The sequence below is a fragment of the Osmia bicornis genome, chromosome 13, assembly GCF_907164935.1.
Source record: "Osmia bicornis bicornis chromosome 13, iOsmBic2.1, whole genome shotgun sequence".
In the NCBI taxonomy this organism is placed as follows: domain Eukaryota; kingdom Metazoa; phylum Arthropoda; class Insecta; order Hymenoptera; family Megachilidae; genus Osmia; species Osmia bicornis.
The window spans coordinates 5,359,172-5,380,528 of record NC_060228.1 but is presented as its reverse complement, the minus strand read 5'-3'; the positions used below and the strand labels follow the sequence as shown (position 1 = coordinate 5,380,528).

General features: G+C 40.8%; 1 protein-coding gene across 8 annotated transcripts in view; it reads right to left on the bottom strand.

Moving 5' to 3' along the window:
• LOC114878112 (hemicentin-2) overlaps positions 1-21,357 on the bottom strand; it is a 220,619-nt gene that overhangs the window by 95,984 nt on the left and 103,278 nt on the right. For 7 of the 8 annotated variants that reach the window (XM_029191527.2, XM_029191533.2, XM_029191529.2 and 4 more), the window contains exons 4-5: positions 8,433-8,769; positions 7,337-7,572 (exon numbers count right to left, since the gene is read on the bottom strand). In XM_029191527.2, the coding sequence (XP_029047360.1) occupies positions 7,337-7,572; positions 8,433-8,769 (573 nt within the window). The remainder of the gene's footprint in view (positions 1-7,336; positions 7,573-8,432; positions 8,770-21,357) is intronic. The other variant, XM_029191532.2, reaches the window with a different exon arrangement.

The window sequence follows — 21,357 nt, the reverse complement described above, 5'->3', positions numbered from 1 at the left end:
CTTTGAAATCTGTATTGATCTCGTTTCAGTAAATTTATCAGATACTTATAATTTTCGCGCAAAATACATTTATCTGTATCTGGCATCACGTTTCAACGATTATGTTAATGATTATGTGCATCAGCAACAGAATCTATATATGAATATGTCCATTAGCAAACGAGCCGATAGAACTTCAGTATTGTACTGCTTATTGACGACGAGTTAACATGGTTTTGCGATGGAAGTTGTGTTACAATATTTGATTAATTATTTGGTATTTGCTGTGATTTGTTGTTACGTTGGTTGTATCGAGGGAGGATTACCTTGAATTTGGAAGGGATGCAAATAGCCAAATAACGCGTAAATTTTGCTGTTTGTAATTAGGGTAATAAAGTAATTTTATATTAAGAAAATATCACCCTGAAGATATTAAAAATTTAATTAAACAATTGCACGCTAATATAAAATATAGGATCCACGTAAGATTAAAAATGAAATAAATAGAAATGAGAAGCTGTTTTTCATTAAAATAAAAAAATATATGTATTATCTCGTAAAATGAATCCTACTGGAGTAGAGCTTTATAGCATGCTGTATACGACAGAGATTATAATCGCAGGGATTACAGGACCGGCTTCGTCATTAAATTGCGTAGAACACCAGAGATTGTTTCGCCGCTGTTTGCACGGCAACTGAACAAGCAATGAAACGACTGACCGGAGATAGTCAACTAATTATGGTGTTCCTCGTGAACCAGAAAACAGAACAATGATCTCTATATATATCGGCATTCTGATCACGCTTGGTAGTTGTGCGTTAAAGGATGCGCCGTGCGAGACTAGTTAATTAACTGTTGCACAATATCAGTCAACGTGATTAAAGTCGATTGATTATCTTTACAATGGTCCATTCATCAACTTGATTGATGCATCGACTATTTTATATTTCTTGGTAAATCGTAAATATCTCTTGCAAAGGATTATTTCATAATATTTCAAATTTCCATGGATATTCTTTAAAAAGAATTATTTTAATCATCTTGCTGCATACCATTTGCAAAACATTCTTCTCTTGTATTTATTCATTTCTTTATTCTTAATCTTATCATAAGATGAATCTTTTCCCACGAATATTTCCAAGGAAAACGTTATTCTTCTTGCTGTGTATTTTAATTTAAACCTCGAAGAATTAACCAGTTCCTTTGGCTTACCGAGTACTCGTTTTACGATTCTTTTTCAAGATTGTCGCTCTGCTGGATGCTCAAAGGACCGGGTACTTTCTTTATCTCGGCAATCTGTCGTCAAAACGACAATCTTCTTTGCGATGTCCTTTTATTCCGACGCGGAGTAAAGTTTGCCGAGGAGAAACGTCCGAATAATTATATTAAACAACGTTTCTCAACTTTCCCTTGGTATTGATTCGGTACAAGGATTTCAGTGTTTCTTTGAATGCCGCTGGTTGTGTTAATAATTAACGGAGGAAGAATTCTCTCTTATATAAAAATATAATTATCGTTTCAAAGGAAATACTTCATTTCGTTTCAAGGAATCTAATAAGAAGCGACCAACAAATCGTTAAAGTTATTTCGAATTCTTGTAAAGCGGCACTCGCTTCCGATTCATAAAGATTGATCCAGAGAAGAAATGAATGGCTCCGAAGCGAAAGGAAACGTGATTCCTTCAACGACGCGTATCGTTGACCGACGCTAAATGCGCAGGAACGATAACGTCGCGCAACGAAGCAGAGTTGTCGGTTCGAACGACAGCCCTTCAAGTGCACCGTCGACCGGAAGCTCGGGGTTATTGACTCGCCACTCCACCTCGATGGAGTTCGACGGTGTGCAACACACCTATGTCAGTATAGGCCCGTGCTCTCGTGTTCGACGAGACAGAGGCAGGATCGAGCAACAGACAACTCGGAAGAGTACATTGAGATCGTAACAGATAGCGGAGATGGCTTTTGAAAGCAGAAATTTCTTCTTCACAGAAAACACACCGAGTACGTGAGGTCGCTTGGAAAGCGTAGCATGTCTGGAGATAATTTTTCTTCTTTTTTTTCCCCTTTGTATCAAAAGCTTTTGGCCCTTCAGAATAGCGAGTCTTAACGTTGTAGTTGCAGGGTGGATCTGGTCCACCCCCCAAAAAAATCCTAATCGCACGAATGATTGTAGAGTTATATAAATGTTTTGAAAGTAAAAATGTAAACCCTCGAACGAGCAATTAGTATCGAAACGTATCGCCATGACTGTTCAATGGCAAACAAGAAATAATCGCGATCGTTTGGTAAACGAACGCGTTCGCGGATTTTCAGCAGCGATCCACGGCTTATCGTTTCATGAAAATTAAACGGGAAATTATTACGTGAAACGTTGGTTACGTAGAGTTGGGTTGCCTTTTAAAGGTCCGTACCGATTGAAAACCCGAAACCCGCTGTGAACGCGAATCAGCTGGGAAATCGAGTTACCTGGTAACAAAAGGGACACGATGCGTCAATGTAACCGTATTCGAGATCAAACTGCGACCGTCAAATAGGCTTTTTCGACGAGCCAAGCTGGCTGTATAAGCTGCACAAACAGAATCCATTCCCTAATAACAAGAACGAATCGATCGATTGATCGCGCACTCGTTCAAGTGTACGTTAACAGCGTGCGCGAATTCTGTTCGCGGATGTAACCGCGGAAACGTGCGCGTCGAAACAGCCTCGCGTCGAATATGTCGGCCACTCGATGTTTGACGACTCCTGTGGTCATCATCGACCGTTCAGATTAAATTACTTCAACCCGATGGCCAAGCGAGCCCTCTTGTAAACCTGATTTTCCACTCAAACCACTCGTAATCGACGGTTTTTGGCTTTCCCGTCTGCTTGGACCTACTTCCCTTCTCGATTTTATCATAAAATAATAATCAGCTTAAGAAATATAAAAGAAGAATTAAAGATCCATCAACCATGCTTTCCAAAAATTATCTCAATTCTTCCTAAAGATAAAGTTTCAAACGAGAAATGTTATCTCACTTTTCAAATTTATTTCCAAACTTTAAATAACCCAACGTTTCTCTTATCTCTTCGCCGCGTTTAACTATCAAAACAATTGCGATAAAACTATCGGATCGGCATAAAGTTTTCAACTAAAAATCACATTCATTAAAGCATCTGGAGGACAATTAAAAGTTTCGAAGAACATCGCAAAGACAACGATGGCAATTGATCGATCTGGGCCATCGGTACTGGAGAATGTTCCATTAATTACGCGGAAACCTTCAGCTAATCAATGGGTAGTTAGTGGCCAATGGTTGGCTCGCATCAATAATCACTGGGCGACGTGGTAGTATAGTACCGGGCTTTGATGCGCTAATTTACACCACCTGCATTAATGCCCTTGTCCCACTGGTCCGGAACGACGATTGTCTAAGTGCGTGTACGATCCCAGAACAGGTATGCGCAAGGCGCCGCGAACAAGACGATATATTAAGGTCAACTTGATCGAACAACCGTGAATATTCCGGTTCTAACTAACTGTTAATTGACGTCCATTTATATGCCAGAGAAATACGATCAATTATTACCAAAAGGCTAAATTACCCGAGCAAACAGTGACAAGTAAATTAATGTCTAGCAAAGAAACGATCTGATACAATTGAGAAAAGCACGATTAACCAAAGGAACAATGGGATCGAAAGCCTCCCTAAAATTCTCTGGTAGTTGTTGTTCGCAGTCGTTCTTCTCGCGGTATCTGACAGCTATACTTTTCAGTCTGTTATAAATACACCGTGTAAACGTCTCCGTGACACCGGTGCGTTTCTCCCTGCGCTTCCGCGGCTTCCGTTTTCGAGCAGTGACAACGGCGGAAAACAATGAACAGCCCCGGCTCGTTCCGCGGGCAAACTTCAGCTTTTGTTTCGGCGCACCAGGAACGTCAGACGAAAAAGAAGCCTCCGCTCGGTTTACGATGCGGCACAATACTTTTATCTTTCGAAATTCGTCCCCGCCAGACAAACGCCGCGACGGTTAATTAGATTTCGCCGCGCAGAAGAGAAGAGTATATTACTGTTCGAGAAACGGTGTAATAAACGTTGTAAACGCTGACACGATGAAGACAATTATTTTATAGAAGATATTAAAATAAAATTCTGTAATTCTTATAATAATTTCGAAACAAATTTACATCCGTTTCTTAAAAAAGAAGAATATCTGGCAAAAATTGTGAAGCCAATATTCCTCTCGAAATTCCATTCACTATGAAAGAGGCAATTTTTAATTCATCCATCCAACGTACGATTCATTGTACCGTCAAAGAGGAGGGACTTAACGTCCCTCTGGGAAAGTTTAAATAATACTATCCACCTTTGAACGTGCAATATCGTTCACCCGATCGACGTTTCATTTCGCTCAGCTCGTCCCGTGAAATTCTACAAAGAAGCTTCGAAACGGTAGTAAAGAAGAGGAAGAGGAAGAGAAAAAAAGACAAATGAATTGGAAGAATCAGACAGAGAAAGATAGAGAGGAGAGGGAGAAACTTATAAAGAACGTCTCCGTTGACGTCTACATGAATCAGACACCATTATCATGCAAACCTTTGAGTTTTATCGAACAGACCCGTCTTGAAAGACAATATTGCTAGCTGGCCTTTCGACGAGCTCGAAGGAAAACGGAATTCCACGAATTTTCCTTCGCGTGGTTTCTACGATGGAGTTTGACCGACGCGACGGCCTCGAGCTAGTAGTATCGGTACGGTCTGGCCTGATAAAGGAGAAAGCACCGATATTGGTCAGACAGTGGAATGCCCGTTGTTCGCGTCGGACAACAAGATTTCTCTCTGTACCTTATACCAGTCTCGTCAGCCAGAATGGAGAGGAAAGAGGGTGGATGAAGTGAGGGGCAACGATATATAGAAGAAGCAGGCGAGATTAAAAGGGAAGTCAAGGGGATCGAAAGATTGCGATTGGAACAAGTACCGTTAAGCGGCGATAGTCTGCCCGTTGTCACGATCAGACGTTCACCGCAACACAACAGCCACACGCGTACTCCTGCTCGACTTCTTCTGCTTCGGGAACAAGCCAGTAAATTGAATTTCACCAACAAGATGAGAAAAAATCAGTACTTTTCAGAGAACAAGGGATTTCGTACTAGTGTTCGATGATTGTACGGAAGAGAGGAGGGATAAAGAGTAGGCGAAGGGTGAAAAATGTGCTTCTAGTATAAAACGTTGGAGATTGAAATAATTTATGAGCAAATAAACTCAGGCTGGTGTATTAATTAATAACAAAGATCCTTCACTCCTAAAATTTCCCTCCTTTTCCTCCACGAAAAATATGAAAACAAAAGGAAAAAGATTATCGAACGAATTCGTTGAATTTCGTGACGATAGCAGGAATGCACGATTTGTCCAGGGTACCCGACGTTCTCTGTCTATTTATCGGCTAAAATACGAAGAATTTGGCGGAACAGCCGCATAAAACGCGCATTACTCTTAACTTTTTCTCGCTCGCGGATTCGAAGCCGGGAACCCCGAGGGCGCTAAACAAATCTATCCCCATCAGACGCAGAACGACGTTACGATGCTCCAGGCACCATCTTCCACTCTCTTTCGAACCCCCTGTTCTTTCCTGGGATTACATAAAGGATGAGTCAGTAGAATTTCCGAAGGGCAGCTTCGAACGATGATTATGGCTCGCGGGTGAGTTACAAGCCGGTTACCGGCCACTTTGATCCCCTTTATATGTTCTATTTCCATCTCCTTTGTACGCGTCGTCTCCCTACGTTTGAATATTCTGAGCCAGAATCATCGACCTAATACGATTTCGATCACCCTATTTCAGGCTTCCGGTTTGCTTTATAGGGTGAACGATTTTTTGCAGACGTTACGAATAATCTTAACAATATACGCATGCAAATTTTAAACGTGGTATCATCCCTTAAATACCAGCGTAATTAGGATCTTCTATGGGCTGGTTTCATTAGAATATTAGTATATTATAATTTAAAATTTTTTAATCTTAGAATCTTAGAACGAGGGCTAAGTTTAAACTAAAATTCAGCTAAAAAAATTCGTTTCTATTATTGTTGTCTATTCTACGAGGCTACAAAGTTTCACCCAACTCATCCTCAAGCTCTCGAAACTAAAAAACAACCCTGCATCCCGCTTCAAATTCAAACGTACTCGGGTGAAATTAAATATCCAACGTAGCCAGACGTAAGCTGGCGGCAGATGAACCGCGCTCGGACCACGAATAAATGAAGCGGGATGGTTTCAGGCTGAAGAGGAGCAACGCGCGGACAGCGTCGGCGATGAAAATAAAAGGAAGGCCTGTCCTTCGCGCGGGCAACGTGGGATATTAAAAACAAAAGTGGTAGGAAGGGGTCGCAGCTTCATTTCGAACGTGATTCGAGCGGAGCAGCGAAGAGGGTTGAAGAGTGCGTCACGCGGACCGATTGTTTCGCCTCGCGATCCCATTGTTTCCTCGCGTGTACGCGTACGTTTTGCCGCGGAGACAAGTGCAGTCGGCAAAACCGCGACGACTGACGCGTCCGTCAACGAAAATGGAAGAGAGGAAAAAAAAAAGAATGGAAGAAAAACGATAGGCAGAACGAGGGGCACCGAGAGAGAAAGAAGAGAAATGTTTACGGCAGATGCATATTCATGCGACGCGCGATGCCCTCATCCTGGTCCAAGTGACGCGGATTAATATGCATAAAATCCTTGCGTTACTTGGAACGCAACCGGCTTCTGCCGTTCCGCGAGGCCATGATGAATTTTCTACATAAATGTATGCACGCTCTTCGACGACTTTCGAAGAAAATCCACCTTCGTACGTTCGATTTTTTAAACTGCTTTTTCTCTACAGACAGAATACTTTCCCGATGTTCATTGAATTTATTTATTAGCGAAATGCAAAAATATTTGTACCTTTTCGATTAATGCTTTGCGAGCAAACAGTTCTACGTTAAAATTTTACATGCATGAAATATTCTTCGATTGAGATAAATTTTGGTTTCAAAATATAGCTGTATTATGAATTTGTAATTAAAAAAATATGAATACTCTAAGAGAATAAAATTAATGATTTTAATAATCAAAATTAATATTACCTTTCAAAAATTAATTCCCAATTAAAAGAAAAATATTCTAGACTACTATTATTCAAGTAATAATGAATACCATTACAATTAAAATGCCAATATAATGATTCTCAATAAAATTTTGCCAAATATCAAAATTGCATCTACGTAACCAAGTGGTATAATAGAGACTTATTATATAATCTGATCGACAGAGATTGCTGAACGTAATCCGCTTTTACGAAACACTATCGCCTTATTATTAATATTATATCGGATTTAATAATCATGTACTTACCAAGAACGACGAGCTTCACGGGTCTGCCAGCGAGTATCTTTCCCTGATCGTCCTCCAACGTACAACCCCATATACCGTCGTCTTCCAATCTAACGTTGTCTATATGTAACGAAGCCGTGATGGAGTCGCCGATGTATCTGTGTCCAGTCCCGCTCACCTCCGTTCTCGTGTTGATTGTAATCATATCCACCGGACTTCCCTCGTGCAACCATGTCGCTGGTCGTATTCTGTAGCTTCTGACAAGACAATTCGTGCCAATTAGAGAATTAATTTCACACGACAATGCTGTGTTCCCGCACGGATTCGTTGTTCGAACAGCTTCAATTTTCTAGTTAATTCTCTTTTAAACGAAATTTCCTTGTTCAACTGTGCACTGTACACTTCCATGGCGCACGATCTCTTATTGTCTTTCACTGAATTAATTAATAACGTAAAATAATGAAGTAACGAATTAAATACACGCACAACTATTAGAACGGCGATACGCGACCGTCTCGGGCGAACGTCGAAACAGAACTGGCTCTGAGAAACGAAAATGTAAACACGACGCGGCAGAGCTCGCTCAGGATTATCCGCAGTTATGTCTTAAACACATTTATTATACAAAACTAATATAGTTAATTACATTTCTAATACTAATAAAGTAATAACTGCGCGTGGCGTTTATTGAGATCTTTCCACGCCATGATACACGACAATTGAACTGTTTATTAAAAGATCATCACAGGTAGCGTGCCCCCCACCACGCACCTTAAGGTGCCTCTCCATATAAGGCCGATACACAATATCCGCATTCCTCACAACCAAATTATAAACACAATCTCTTAACTGATCTAAACCTACGAAGTGTAGGAATTTTTTAAAACTATTCTATAGACTGTTCTATTGAAACTATTTTAAATGAAATAAATTTTAGTCTCAATGATAAAAGAACTTGAATTCACAGATAAATAGACACTCTAGTACCATTCAACTTTTGTTTCAATCTCAAAGAAAACTCAAAATAGAACAAAGAAATTCCTGAATAAAAGAGAAGAGCAACGAGATCACGAAAGGATCACAGCGTTTCATTCGTCGATAAAGAAAGGTAAATTACCTGGCCCCGGGCAGCAGTAGCCTCGAGTAATTTCCTTCAAGCTCGCACGGCAGTTCGACCTTGCTGTGAGGTTTCACCACCAGTTCCAAGGGTGGCTTTGACGGCGTGGCGGCTGTATCCAAGGATACAGGAACGTTGGTTGTACCGGAGGAGCTGGTAGACCATAAGTCCTCTTCTGGGGCTAAAAGGGCTGCAGGCTGCGCCACCTCGTCCGACAGAGAAATCAACGTCGAGCTGGACGTTGTTGTACTAGTCGTGCTCGTCGTTGTTCTTCTGCCTCGTCGTCCACCCTCTTGTCTACCACGAAGGGTGAAAACGCCGGCCTCGTTCACGGACCCTGTAACACCACCATACACGTCGTGATTTAGACGATGCCTTTCGTCAGTGAACGTTCAAAGGTTTGAACCGTCTATGGGATTTTGAAAACAATTTATCTTCGTTTTCATTAAGTTTGAAATTAATTAAGGTCGAAAATATTTTATATTAGAATATGGCATTAAATTTTAATTTACTTTTACTTTCATTAAATTTCAAATTAATTAACGTTGGTTGCAAAAGAGTTTAATGAATGAAATTGAAAATATTTTATATTAGAATATGGCATTAAATTCTAATCAGCTAATTTCTAATAATAGGCAACGAAAGCTGGAGGTACCATGACGAAACTAATATCATAAACGACACTTCGGTCTCCAGCCAGTAACAATATTATTCCGTCTAATTAAACTGTCCATTTTAATCATCCAAACCCATCGACGGAAGCCGACAAAGCGGCAAAATAAACTTACTTCGCCTAAGCAGAAGCACTTCTTAACTAAATGGTGTTTCCAACGCTCGCTCGATCCTCCCGAAAACTGTCTATCAGGCTGGCTCGACCAAGGCAGCGGGAGGAAAACTAATTATGACTTCGATGGACCGCAAATAGCTATAACTATCCTGAGCAACTGAGGCGTCTTGTCGACCCGTGTCTAACTCACCCTTCCCACCCTCGATAAACTGTGGAAGAAGCTATTTTTTATTGTTCAACAAACAACAACGAACATCTTCGTCCCCTTCCCCGTTACGGACTAACACAATCTCCTCGTAAAATCATTATTCCCCTCTGTTCGCGCATACTGTACGTATCGATCCTGTTGTTCATCGTTTAATCGACGTCGAACCGTCCATCAGCGAAAAGCGTTTTTTCGAAATTCGATTTGCACGATTTCATGGAAAATAGAACGTTGCTTTCCTGCCACCTGCAACGTGGGTGGATATTTTTGAACACAGTTGTAGGAGAGCTTAGAATAAAAAATAGACTTGCTATTATTTTTCAAACGAGTTAGAATTTGATCATGTCATTGCAAAGTTGTAATTTTGAAAATAATAATAATGAAATTAATTTAGAAAATAATTGATATCATTTTCTTCCCCTTATTCCATTTTCAAAATCACAATTTCAATTTCAATTTCGTTTTATATTCAAAGACCCAGTTTGAACTCAACTGGGGTGACCTGTAAGTTGTTGGAAGATGGTTGTAAAACAAGTTGGTAATACGATCGTGATACCGTTGGATAGGGAACGATCCGAGTTCATCAACGTGTTCCTGGTGGTATGTGCCCGACCGGTTATACACTGGCATCGAGTGAATGTTGTTCGACATTGATGCATGCATTATTCAGTCGGTGTATCCATTCATTATTCATGTCATGATCAATGGATGTCAACATACCGCGATCTGTATCTGAACACGTCGCCGTAACCGAAAGTGAAAGCACGTTGTCGTTCGGATCCTCTCACGACACGAACGGGCCATCAGATCAGATTTTATGAAACGAAGGAGAAACGACACGTTCATCCTTCCTAGGCTGTTGGATTATAGTGATCTGGAATGGATCAGTTAGTTCCCAGGGTTGTCTATGACTTTGTTCATAAACAGATCCGAGTGTTAATCGAAACTACAAAGGAGAAGAAAATGAACAATACAATGTTTCTTGACCCCAATATCGATGAATCTTCAGTGGCAGTGTACGATACCGTTAAATCCCAAGTCCCGATAACCCGAATGGAATAAATTTCGGGTCGTGAAACTCGTTATCGATAAATTTCGGGTCTCTGTAACCAGCATCGAATAAATTTCGGGTCGGTGCAGCCGGGATCGAATAAATTTCGGGTCGTATCGATCGATGCGAATGAATTCCGAGTCAAGAAGGTGAGCAGCAAGGATTTCCGGGTCGTGGAGAGTTTCCTTGACAAATATCCCTCGACAACCACCGACACCGATAAATTCTGGGTCGTAACATCGATAAACTCAGCGTCCAGTGTGCTCGAATCTTTCATTAATCAAGCAGGGTGCAAGCAAGTTACGATACCCCATTTCCTGTCACTGCCTCACTCAATGTTTGCATACCCCCATTAAATTCTGAAGAATTTAACGGATAATATCTAAAGGATTTTCATAAAACGATTTCGGAAGAATGCACCAAAGTGCATCGTCGTTGTACCAGCGGGAATGCAACGAATGCACTGTAGCTGTTACTCGTAAAATTACACAGAGCAAAGATAACCGCAGCGAGGCATCTCGTGTCTCTTTATCGCTGGCTGTTCGCGATAAGCGGAGTTATCTGTACGAGGAAACAAAAATGGTGAACAAGGAGAAACGGAAGAACGAACGGGGTGACGCGACGTGACGCCCTTATGCCGGCAGGTTTGCATGTATGCATGCGAATCGCGACAATGCGAGGTTGTAAAGCGGTTAAGAGGATTTGTCACCTCGTGTCACTGGATAAACTCCTTTTCTTCCTAGCCGCGAGAATTCCGTTGGTTGCTTGACATCTTCGAGGACACGATTTCCGAGTCTCCTGTATTCTCTCTGTCTCCCTCTATCTCTGTTTCGGTGGAGCCAATTTCCAGAACTCGCGTCCCGATTCCCTTTGTTCGCGACGCATCAAACGTGAAATATGCGAGTTCGCCAGAGGGAATTCCGGTAATTTGCCAAGAGGAATCAGGGGAAACTCGGCTACGTCTTTAATCCCTGGAACACTGGATTTGTCGAACGTTTCACAACGGACCAGGGAAAACTTTGTCCCGCGAAACGCGTCTGATACTCGTAAAGAGTTCCTAAAACTTTTTACCCCTTTCGAATCTACCGTTTGCTCATTAATTGTCGACTATTTATAGAAATCTGATAAAATTTAGAGAAATATGCAAAAGTGTGATTATTATCTATATTTTATAACTTCCACCCTTAAAGCGAGTACCAGAACAAAGGATAAAAATGATTTTCGTTTATGATACGAACGTCTTTGATAGGAAGCACAGTGATTTTCGCCTAGCCCACGTCTCCTTCTATCTCTAAAATCCCTCGGTTCTCTTCGTCCCGATCCTCTAATCTTTCTTCACCCTTTACTCCTATCCTCGGTGTCATCCTGTACTAAGCCCTCTGTAATACCCTCTGCTACGGAAACAGTTACGGGGCCAGCATTCGTTCCGGTCCTTGCCTGCTAATTCCAATCACTACGACGCTCTCGTTAATTCGAATCGACGAGCAAACGTCGAGGAACAATGCGACATTTTCAACTCCCCGCAATGGATTATGAGAAATAATCTTTCATACTTTTCCATGTATTTCATAAAATCGATCACTAACAGGGATGAATGTTGAAGAATTATTTATTTTTTTTTTAAATACTCTGTGAACTAAAATACCTACACAATCCAACATCCTACCTAGACTTAACATGTACCACAAACAAAAAGATTAATTTATCAAATAAAGAAACATCTACACAATCCCTGTGAAAGCAGTCTAACAGAGCAGGCCATGTTTAAACTGGAAAGTAGAAAAAGAAAATAAATCATTTTCCCATGGAGCATCCCCAAAATCCAGGGCGACCATCCCCGAATCAAAATCCTCGATATCGTGAAAACGAGTAGGGGACTGGAATGGTTAATCCCCTTGGAAATCCCTGGAGATATCCCGAAAACGAGCATTTCCAGCGTCGCAGGGATTCTTATCGTCTGGCGAAGAGGCGAATGAATCTTTCTTTGACGCGAATATTATATATGGTGCAGCAGCTGACGGAAGCCGTATGTCGGACGGGGCGGAGTTCCATTAACAGTGGCGTTGTCCATCCGGAGCTGGCCGGATTGCTCGGGATTCTAATCTGACCGCAGAGCATGCCTTCTAATATAGATAGGCTTGATTAATTCCGCGGCAACGCAGTAATGCGTCCTGTGATCCGCGCCAACGATTATACGAGAGACGTGTAGCATCGTCGCGTAAACGAGCACCAGATTCGAAACCGCCGTCCGCCAAGGAATACCACTGGGCGGCTATGCAAATTAAATTGGAGAGACCCTTCTGGATCCTCCAGACAGCACCCACTCCTCATTTCGTAAAAATCGTTACGATGAATCGGTTCAACTCCGACCATTATCCGCTACCGTTATCATCTCGTACTTCTACGTCCACTGTGAGTCGATTGAAGGAATATTTATAACCTTAGGATAGAAATTCAATTGAATGCGTATATTACTGGCGAGGAGTAAAATATGACAATGTATGGATTGATAAAATTGAATAAAAAAAATATTGTTGAAATTATAAAATTATAAGATTCTTTGAATTGATTATAATAGTAACTTGCTCACTTCTGCAATAGTATTCTCACGAGGTGTGAAAACGAAGGATTATCTTAGCATTTATTCTTCCAGAGGAAGAAAGGAAGAATTATGTAAAGTTGAAAGTTTGCAGATTTTCTACTTGTGTTTCCATTTCCATTACATTCCTACATTTTATATCATTATACTACAGACGTCTAGGTAATTTGAATCCTTCACAAATGATTCCTTTTTTATTATAAAAAGAAAACAAAAATGCATGTAGAGTGCATCGGTCTCCGTTCGTTTCGATCGAACTCCGGAGGAGAACGTTTCGTTTATACATTTAAAAAAAAAAAAAGAAAAAGAAAGAAATGTTTGACAATCTTTACGAGGTTGCCTTTGTTCCGTCGGAAAGTTATGCCAGTAATTCCGTGCTGGCCGAGTGCCACGATCACATGGCCGCAGGAAAATCTCTGTTCAAACAAACTGTTCCAACCGGCCCATGGTTCGAGCCACAGATATTGAGTGATTGATACACTTTCCGTGCGGGTCTCGCAAGTTTTCTGAAGCCTCGCCAACAGCCGAATGCCGGATGTCGAATGTGCCGGGTCCAGTGTCGGATGCCAAAACGGAAATCACCCGGTCGTCGTATCCATAGGATCGGAAAGAAGTTGACCCGCGGGGGCTGTTTCTACCCGTTTCTATCTCTAATTGTTATCGTCCTGCATCGAGCGTTTTGCATAACCAACATGCGACTCTATTGTGCCAGCAACGGTGGCAGGGGGCTATGTCTGGCCTCCCTTTCGCGAATCGATGAAACCGAAACTGGCTTCTCTATCGTTCGCAGAGGAACATCTGCGATGCATGCTTATAGGAATGGTACGAGGTAAAATAAAGAACACAACGTGTACCACGTTTTTATAGACGTGCCTTCCGAATTGCAGAGAAGTTCTAAAAATTTTAGACTCGACTGCAGTGAATCGATACGAATATCCTGGTCGAATACTTTCAAGCAAATCGATGAGCTTTTAGTTGTATCGTGAACATTCTAATTTTATATTCAAAAGTCATATTAACACTAGAATTAACGATGCACATGCACTTTGCACCGATGCACTTTGCACCGATGCACTTTGCAGCGATGCACTTCGATGCACACTAATTTCTAAGTTAAAAATAATGTAGAAAATCAGATAAATAAAGAATGGAACATAATTTAATTCTTTATCTTGACAGTAGCCAATATACATTTTAGCAAGAATAGTTCGATAAAATTTATAAATTAAAATTAAGAAGTCAGTCATTTTGACTGGTTTGATAATTCTAGTGTTAAAAATCAAAATGAATTGAATCGTCCCAATAGATTGGAACATAGAATTCGAAAAATGCAAGAAATTGTTTCATCGATAAATTGAAGCAAATCAGCAGGTATTTCGCGTAGAGGAACCGGTGGTGTTCGATAGATAAGTTAGGAAATCTCGAGCGGAGCATCGTTTGCTCGTCGCAGAGACGAGTGCTCGCTTGACAAATAACTGTCGAAAGGAAGTTGGCGTTCTTCCATGGGCTTCTAACGAGCCAGGCCCGTGCGACTTCGTCTCGTTATTTCTTGGCGCTACAGTTTTCTTCGTATCTTGAGCGCGGAGTACTCGAGCCGAACCGAGCGGAGCCGATTCGATTCGAGCCGTCTCGTCGGTTTTATCCATTTTCCGGCTTGTTATTCCTCGATTGGTAACGAGGCAGAATTTCCCCATCGCGGGCCGGTTTCGAACATCGTCTGACAGCGGTGAATGAAATCGCCGCGGCGCTCTGTACGTTTCGAAATCGAGTTTCCCAGATAGACAGGAACGAACGAAGGGTCGACGAAAGCAACTTGGAAACATTCGCGAAGCGTCCGACGGATTGACGTTTAACGTCGACTAGAATACGCGGTTTCGCGACGGGAACGCCAAGTTTCCTGGCTGGTCTCATTTCCGCGACACGTCGACCACTCGTCTGCTGGCGAAATAAACCTTTCCAAGTGCTAATGCAATCAGTTGGACGTTGCGTTTCTCTTTGACAAGACTATTCTCGGTTTAATTAGGTCTTTGTATCCCATCCATTTCATTCGATTTATCGTTCCATTTTTCGAGAAAAATATTTGAAAAGAATGCAGGAACACAGGCAATCGTAAAATATCGAGATGATTCTATTAGCAGTGTGCAAAACGTTATTTTTTATTCCGTCGCATTTACGACGTGCGAGATATTACTCTTTCTCTCTTGTGAAGGGTCTATCGACGATCTTCCGGTTCACGGTACTTCCTCCATCGCGGTGAGTCGTTCGTCGAGGCAATTCCCTTGGCAGCGCTAAATGTGTAAGCGATAAAAGTATCTCTGCCAGCTCGGACGCGTCGTTTTATGTACTTTCTGCATTTCCTTAAGGTTCAACCGTAAATTCGTCGCAGTTCTCCTTTTTTTCCCTCCACCTTTTTCCTCATCCTTCTTTTCGAACGGTGCAAAAGTTCGTCGCTTGGGAGGCGTTGCATCTTTCACAGCCGCTCTCTATAATCGCACGATTTCGAAATTTACGAGCACAGCGGCTCGCGTGGTGAACCACCACTGATCGCGCATTGATCACCTGTGGGAAGAAAGCTCGCTCCTCTACCAAACGAATGTCCGGTATAAATCTCTCGCCGTAATTAAGGAGATATTGCAATTAATGGTGCTTATAACCTGCAGCGGGGATAGTTCGAAAATTAATGGCAGCCCCTTATTTTTTAAACGACCTACCTCGAGCACACTTCTAGAAAATTTGTCGGTTGAAAAAGTATTGAGATTTCAGAATCGTAAGAAAATTACATCAAATTCTTGCAATTTTTCTCATTTTAAATACTAGAAATGAATATTTCTTAATATGAACAATTCTATGATTAATTAAGAGTATATTGCAATTTTATGCTATGATTCCCGAAAACGTTTAGTGTGTCCCTGTTTCAATATCTTGAATGGAGGGCAAAATTTCGCAGCATCCTGGACGATGATCGATTTTCATAGGTGGCCGATTTGTACCGGACCCAGGTCCTCACCACGATAACAATTATCGCTAAGTGGCGAACGATGAGAGTGGGTCGAACGGGAATACGAAACATGGCCCTCGTACAGCCGCTATTAGTGCCTCATTAATAACGTCAGTCGGTCGTGGTACCGATGATTTAGTGGATCGAACGTCGGCGAACAAACGAGCGAGAACATAGGCCTGCGAGCAAAAGAGGACTAATGACGAGCAACGTCAATCTTTGCCGAAATTGTCGCTAACGAAGATATCGAGTATCCTCGAAGAAAGAACCGAACCTCTGGTTAGGTATGGGTCAATATCGACCCGACCAACATCCAGAATGAAAATCCACGCCACCTGGAGCCAATCAACGAGCAGTTAGCGTTCGAAATAGGAATCGGCTCCAATAGAGACGAGTTTCCGTTACGAAGAGGAGCCAGATGGTAGGATTCCTGGGTCTCAACAATTGCAACCGGTGGTGTTCGCGATCTTAAGTGGAAAGCAATGCTCCCATTATGCGGTGGCTGAGCTTTAATTAATCTTTCACCAGCATCGGAAGTCCCTGACTAAATGGGAGCGTCCGAGAATCCCTTTTGTAAATAAATGAAACTGGTCGTACGTTGAGGATAGAAAGGGTAGACAAGTTTCTCGCTAGTGGAAACCCCGCGGGATCCTCGAGGCCGGAGGTGAATCTATTAATCGTCAGTTAGGACGGAGGAAACGGAAAGACTTTGGTCTCTCTTATAATCAATTTACATAAAATTGAATTATTATTAAATATCGTCGCTCTGGGACAGTTCGAGAAAACGGATAGTTTTGGAACTAAATGAAATTCAATGTAACCATGGAATTTGCTTCAAATTTTATGTAAACGAATAATTAATAAAAAAAAAGCTAATAGTTTCGCTAATAAAACCGTCATGACACGGTATCCTCCATAAAGAATCGAGTTCGATGGAAAAATGTGGCAAATAATTCATAGAAAAAAGGCAACGAAACGGGAGCATTCTGGGTGAATGGATACGCGAACGAATTTGCGTATGCACAAAAGGGTAGCTTCCTCTGGATCGCATTTTTAACCCCCGAAGAATCGGAGCCGGGGTTGAAACGTATCGCGAGGCGTTTATCAACGCGACATTTTCACAGGATCCGTTCGTACGATAATTGATTATAAAAAGGGGCTGACGATAACCGTTTCCGGGCCCGCTCTTTAAATCGAGATTTTATGGCAGCTACACGCCTGATTTTCGGAGATAAAATTCCTCTGCACGTTCCGCCGTTGCTCCGGCCAACGGAATCGAGCAGTAAATCGTGCCGGACACTTTTAAGCCCTTGACACGTCCATTACGCGATTATTCCTAGCGCTATCGCCAACGACGATATCCACCGTCGGATTTTATGAATGTAACGCTGTTCCTGGCCGAGTGAACCGCACCGTTTCAACGTGCTAAAAACTATGGGAAAAATCAAAGGCAACGGAATGGTTCGTCGAATGGAACAAAGTAAACTGGGTCATCCGTGGAACCTTCACTGAAGGTCTTTGCACATGTGTGCTTGTTTTTCTTTCTTTTTGATTCGTTGATACTTATTAGCTAAAATTCCAAAAAATTCTCACGTTATAAATTGTTCTAAAGAATACATAGTAGTAGTTAATATAATTACTGGTTCAGAACATCAAAAGTTTGCGTTGTCTTTTTGAACGTGTACCAGGGGTTTATTCGTGTTTTGCTTGATCTTGTTTCGCACTGTACTTGTTGCACTTGCGGGAAATTAATATCGTAGACATGGTGGAAAATGTGGTCTGGAAACGACATTTGTATTAAGTTCTCGCTAACAAGTTTCACGTTATTCTTGATGATCTTACAAGAGACTAATTCATGAGATAACACGTGAATATGTTTCTCTTGCTGAAACGCTTAAGTTTATCTTCAACTTCATCTTTTCAGAACCAGTCACTTTGAAATCTTTTCATAAAAAAATACACGAGAACATTGACGCTGATTAAAATGAAGGATTCAAAATATTCTTTAATATTTTAAGATTTCAAAATTAAAATTTTTCTCCATTTCGCTCAATAATTTCAAATTTGCCTAAAACTTCATTTGCGTAACAGAAGTAATTAAGGATCCCTGATCACTGTTAGGTAAATAAATGGCACACACTGGGATGCTAAGTTTATAACTTCTCCGTGTAACAAAGTGATTTTCGTTTGTAATCTTTACCACGAACATAACTTTCGTTCGTCAGGCAACGCAATTTCACAAAGGTTTTCAGCTAAACGAACGAAAGTGCGCCGTTAACATCGTTCCACGCTTGTACGACTGGCGCGTATCGATAAAGTCATTTCAGGAAATTAACTCCACCGAGCAAAGTGCTCGCTTTTAGTTACAAGAATATCGTCTAACGGTTATTTTCAACGGTGGAGTTCAAGTCTCAACGTGCCTGGCCGTTTCAAACAGGACGTTGATTTACGAGAAAGAATTACAAACTTGAAACGTTGCTCGCTCGTTGATGGAATGATTTTTGGCGTTTAATCCATCGACGCACAAGCAACAAACTTTCCAACCTGTTTCCACCAATTACGTTTTACCTCTTCATCCTTGCCGTTGTTGCATCGCTTTATTTTTACGTCAGGCTCTCGCCTTGGTGCTCGGTTAATTGCAAAAAAGCTTGCCGTCGATAATGTTCTAGCGAAACTTTACTTACTTTACTCACTGTTTCTTTTTTCTCCCCATTTGTAAGGAACAGTATCGCATTTCATAATTTTTCAGAAACCAGGGAAAAATAAAAATAAAATTAAGAATAGAAAAACATGGAACAATATCCACTTAAGGAAAAAGTGCAATTGCAGTTTCTGCATTGATGCACAAAAGTGCATCCCCTAAATTTCAGAATATGCATCTCTTAGCATCATTAATTATTAATATTATTCTATTTAAGAATTCTATTTATAAGTATTAAAGAATTTACGAAAAAGCTAGGTGGAAAGTTGCACAATGGCAGTGTGGATGATTGATTGCAACCAATTGACCACAACAAAAACCAACAGAGCATTACGCCATTCAATGACCTTTTATTCGACTAGAACACGCAATCGGGATCTTTCTGCGTGACATGCATCAATTTTCCACGAAAGCTGAGTTCACGTATGCACAGCAGGTTTCGTGAGTGTTCAGAAACTCGCGAACAACTTAATTCCTCGACAGTGCATACCGCATTCGAGCATGCATACCATTACACCACCAACCACTATTTCGGAGAAGCTGAAATAGCCAGTTACGAAACTTTGATGACCCCAATTATTCCTATATACCGGCTAACAATTTTCTTTTTCCAAAAACATGCTGTAATACGTGCAGAAATGTACGTACACTTTCTTCTAGACGAGTTTAACCCCATAACATAGTTTACTGTACTGAATATGTATACATGATGCATGACATAGAAAAGAAAAATTTTTTAATTAAATATTTTTCTTGAAAATTAACGAGCTTATGACGAATAACGAGAGGAACGAGCGGAATTTTCATTAATTAATTTCGACAAATATTTATAAAACAACAGTCTAAAAATAAATGATAATTTTGAATATACAGTAAATTAAAATAAAAATATTGGTATTTAAAAATTGGAATATCATAAAAATTTATTCTGTTTTAATAAGTACGTTATTTGTTACTTTTAAATAAAATGATTGCAAAATAGTGAAGTGTACTGGTACTTTTTTGATTCACTGTATCTCTTAGGAAAAATAAACTCGATGGTCCGGATTGTTTTAATTAGTTAAACCAGTCGAGAAAAAAGAACGGAATATCCAGCTTCGAATTTCGATCGAACAATCCAATCGAGCAGCTTTTTTTACTCCCTTTTGCACGGAAATTAAATTTTCAGTTATATAGATATTTATTAAGCGTCATCGAGTACCTGTTCAGTTTTTCCCTTCTTTCAAGCACTTTCCACTTATGATTTTTTTTTCCTCTACAATTCTATTACTATTTTCAAAGCAATCGATGTTCGTCCGTTGAAAATTGAGACGTTATCCAAATTGAATGCTGTAGCATTATTAATACGCCAGACAGTAAACTCTCGACTGTGGCCGCAAGTTTATTAGAAAAATTAAGCAAACAACCGTCGCGGAGAAACGAGATCGTCGATTCGACGGGCAATAAACATTATAGCCAGGGGAATCGTAATGGACATCGAGATGCCGCGTCAGACGAACGAGAATAACCCCCACGGTCGCTGTTGTAACCATTTTTAAGAGGGGAAACAAAAGCCACGCGGACTCCTGGCCGACAGCAATAACAGCGATACTCGAGGCTGGCTGTCTATCGGAAAACGCTAAATATCCGCGTTCTCGTGGCTCCGCTCCGTTTTGTGTCATTCGTTTCATTTCGCGGCGCAACGTCGAACAGGGGGGTGGAGAAAACGCGTAGCCAGTTTCCGCGACTACTTCAACGACGTCGACGGCGACAATGAATTGCTCCACCGTAATTGCTCACTGCTTTACGCTCCAACGGTATATTCAATTTTTACGAATCCGTGCCGCTGTTAGGATCGCGACGAATCGCGAGTTTCGAATCTGAACGTTGCTCAATGCTTTTTACCTCTTTTCGAAAATTTCAAGCGTGAACGATGAACAAGAAGTGCTATGGAATTATCAGACGGAATAGATCATATTTCTCATCGTTCCAATGCGTATTTATAATAAAGGAACCGAAAGTAATTTATTAAGTGATACGAGTCAATTATTCCTCCGACATAGAGGCATGAATTTTGAACAGTCGATGTTTGCAAAGTATAGGTTTATCGGACGTGATGTTTCAGAGTTTAAATATTTAAAAGCATATCTATTTTGCAAAGAACAACAGTCGATGCAAATTTTTGTACAATATGTAAATATGCTGGATGGAATATTTGACTGCTTCGATAGTGCAATATGTAGAATTCAAAAAGTGGCTATATTTCGTTCCTTTATATTTTGAAAAAAAAGGATTAAAGTGAAATCGCTGGAATATTAGAATTTGAATCAATTACCAAATAATGATTAAACAGAATAAATATAAATTATTTTCTGCGATCTTCAATTTTTCATAGAAATTTAGAGAGAATATCAGAAAACTTTCTACCATTTCTTATTGAATTCCCCAATTTATTTCCGCGAGGACAATGACAACAGGTGCACGTAAAATACAACCGGTCGTCGATCGTGCCACGGTGTTCTGCGTTTTGTTGCAACGTTTATTCGTCCACTTCTGAAAGGCTTGAACTCGTGGCAGATCAATTCCCAGACCGTGGCATAAATCT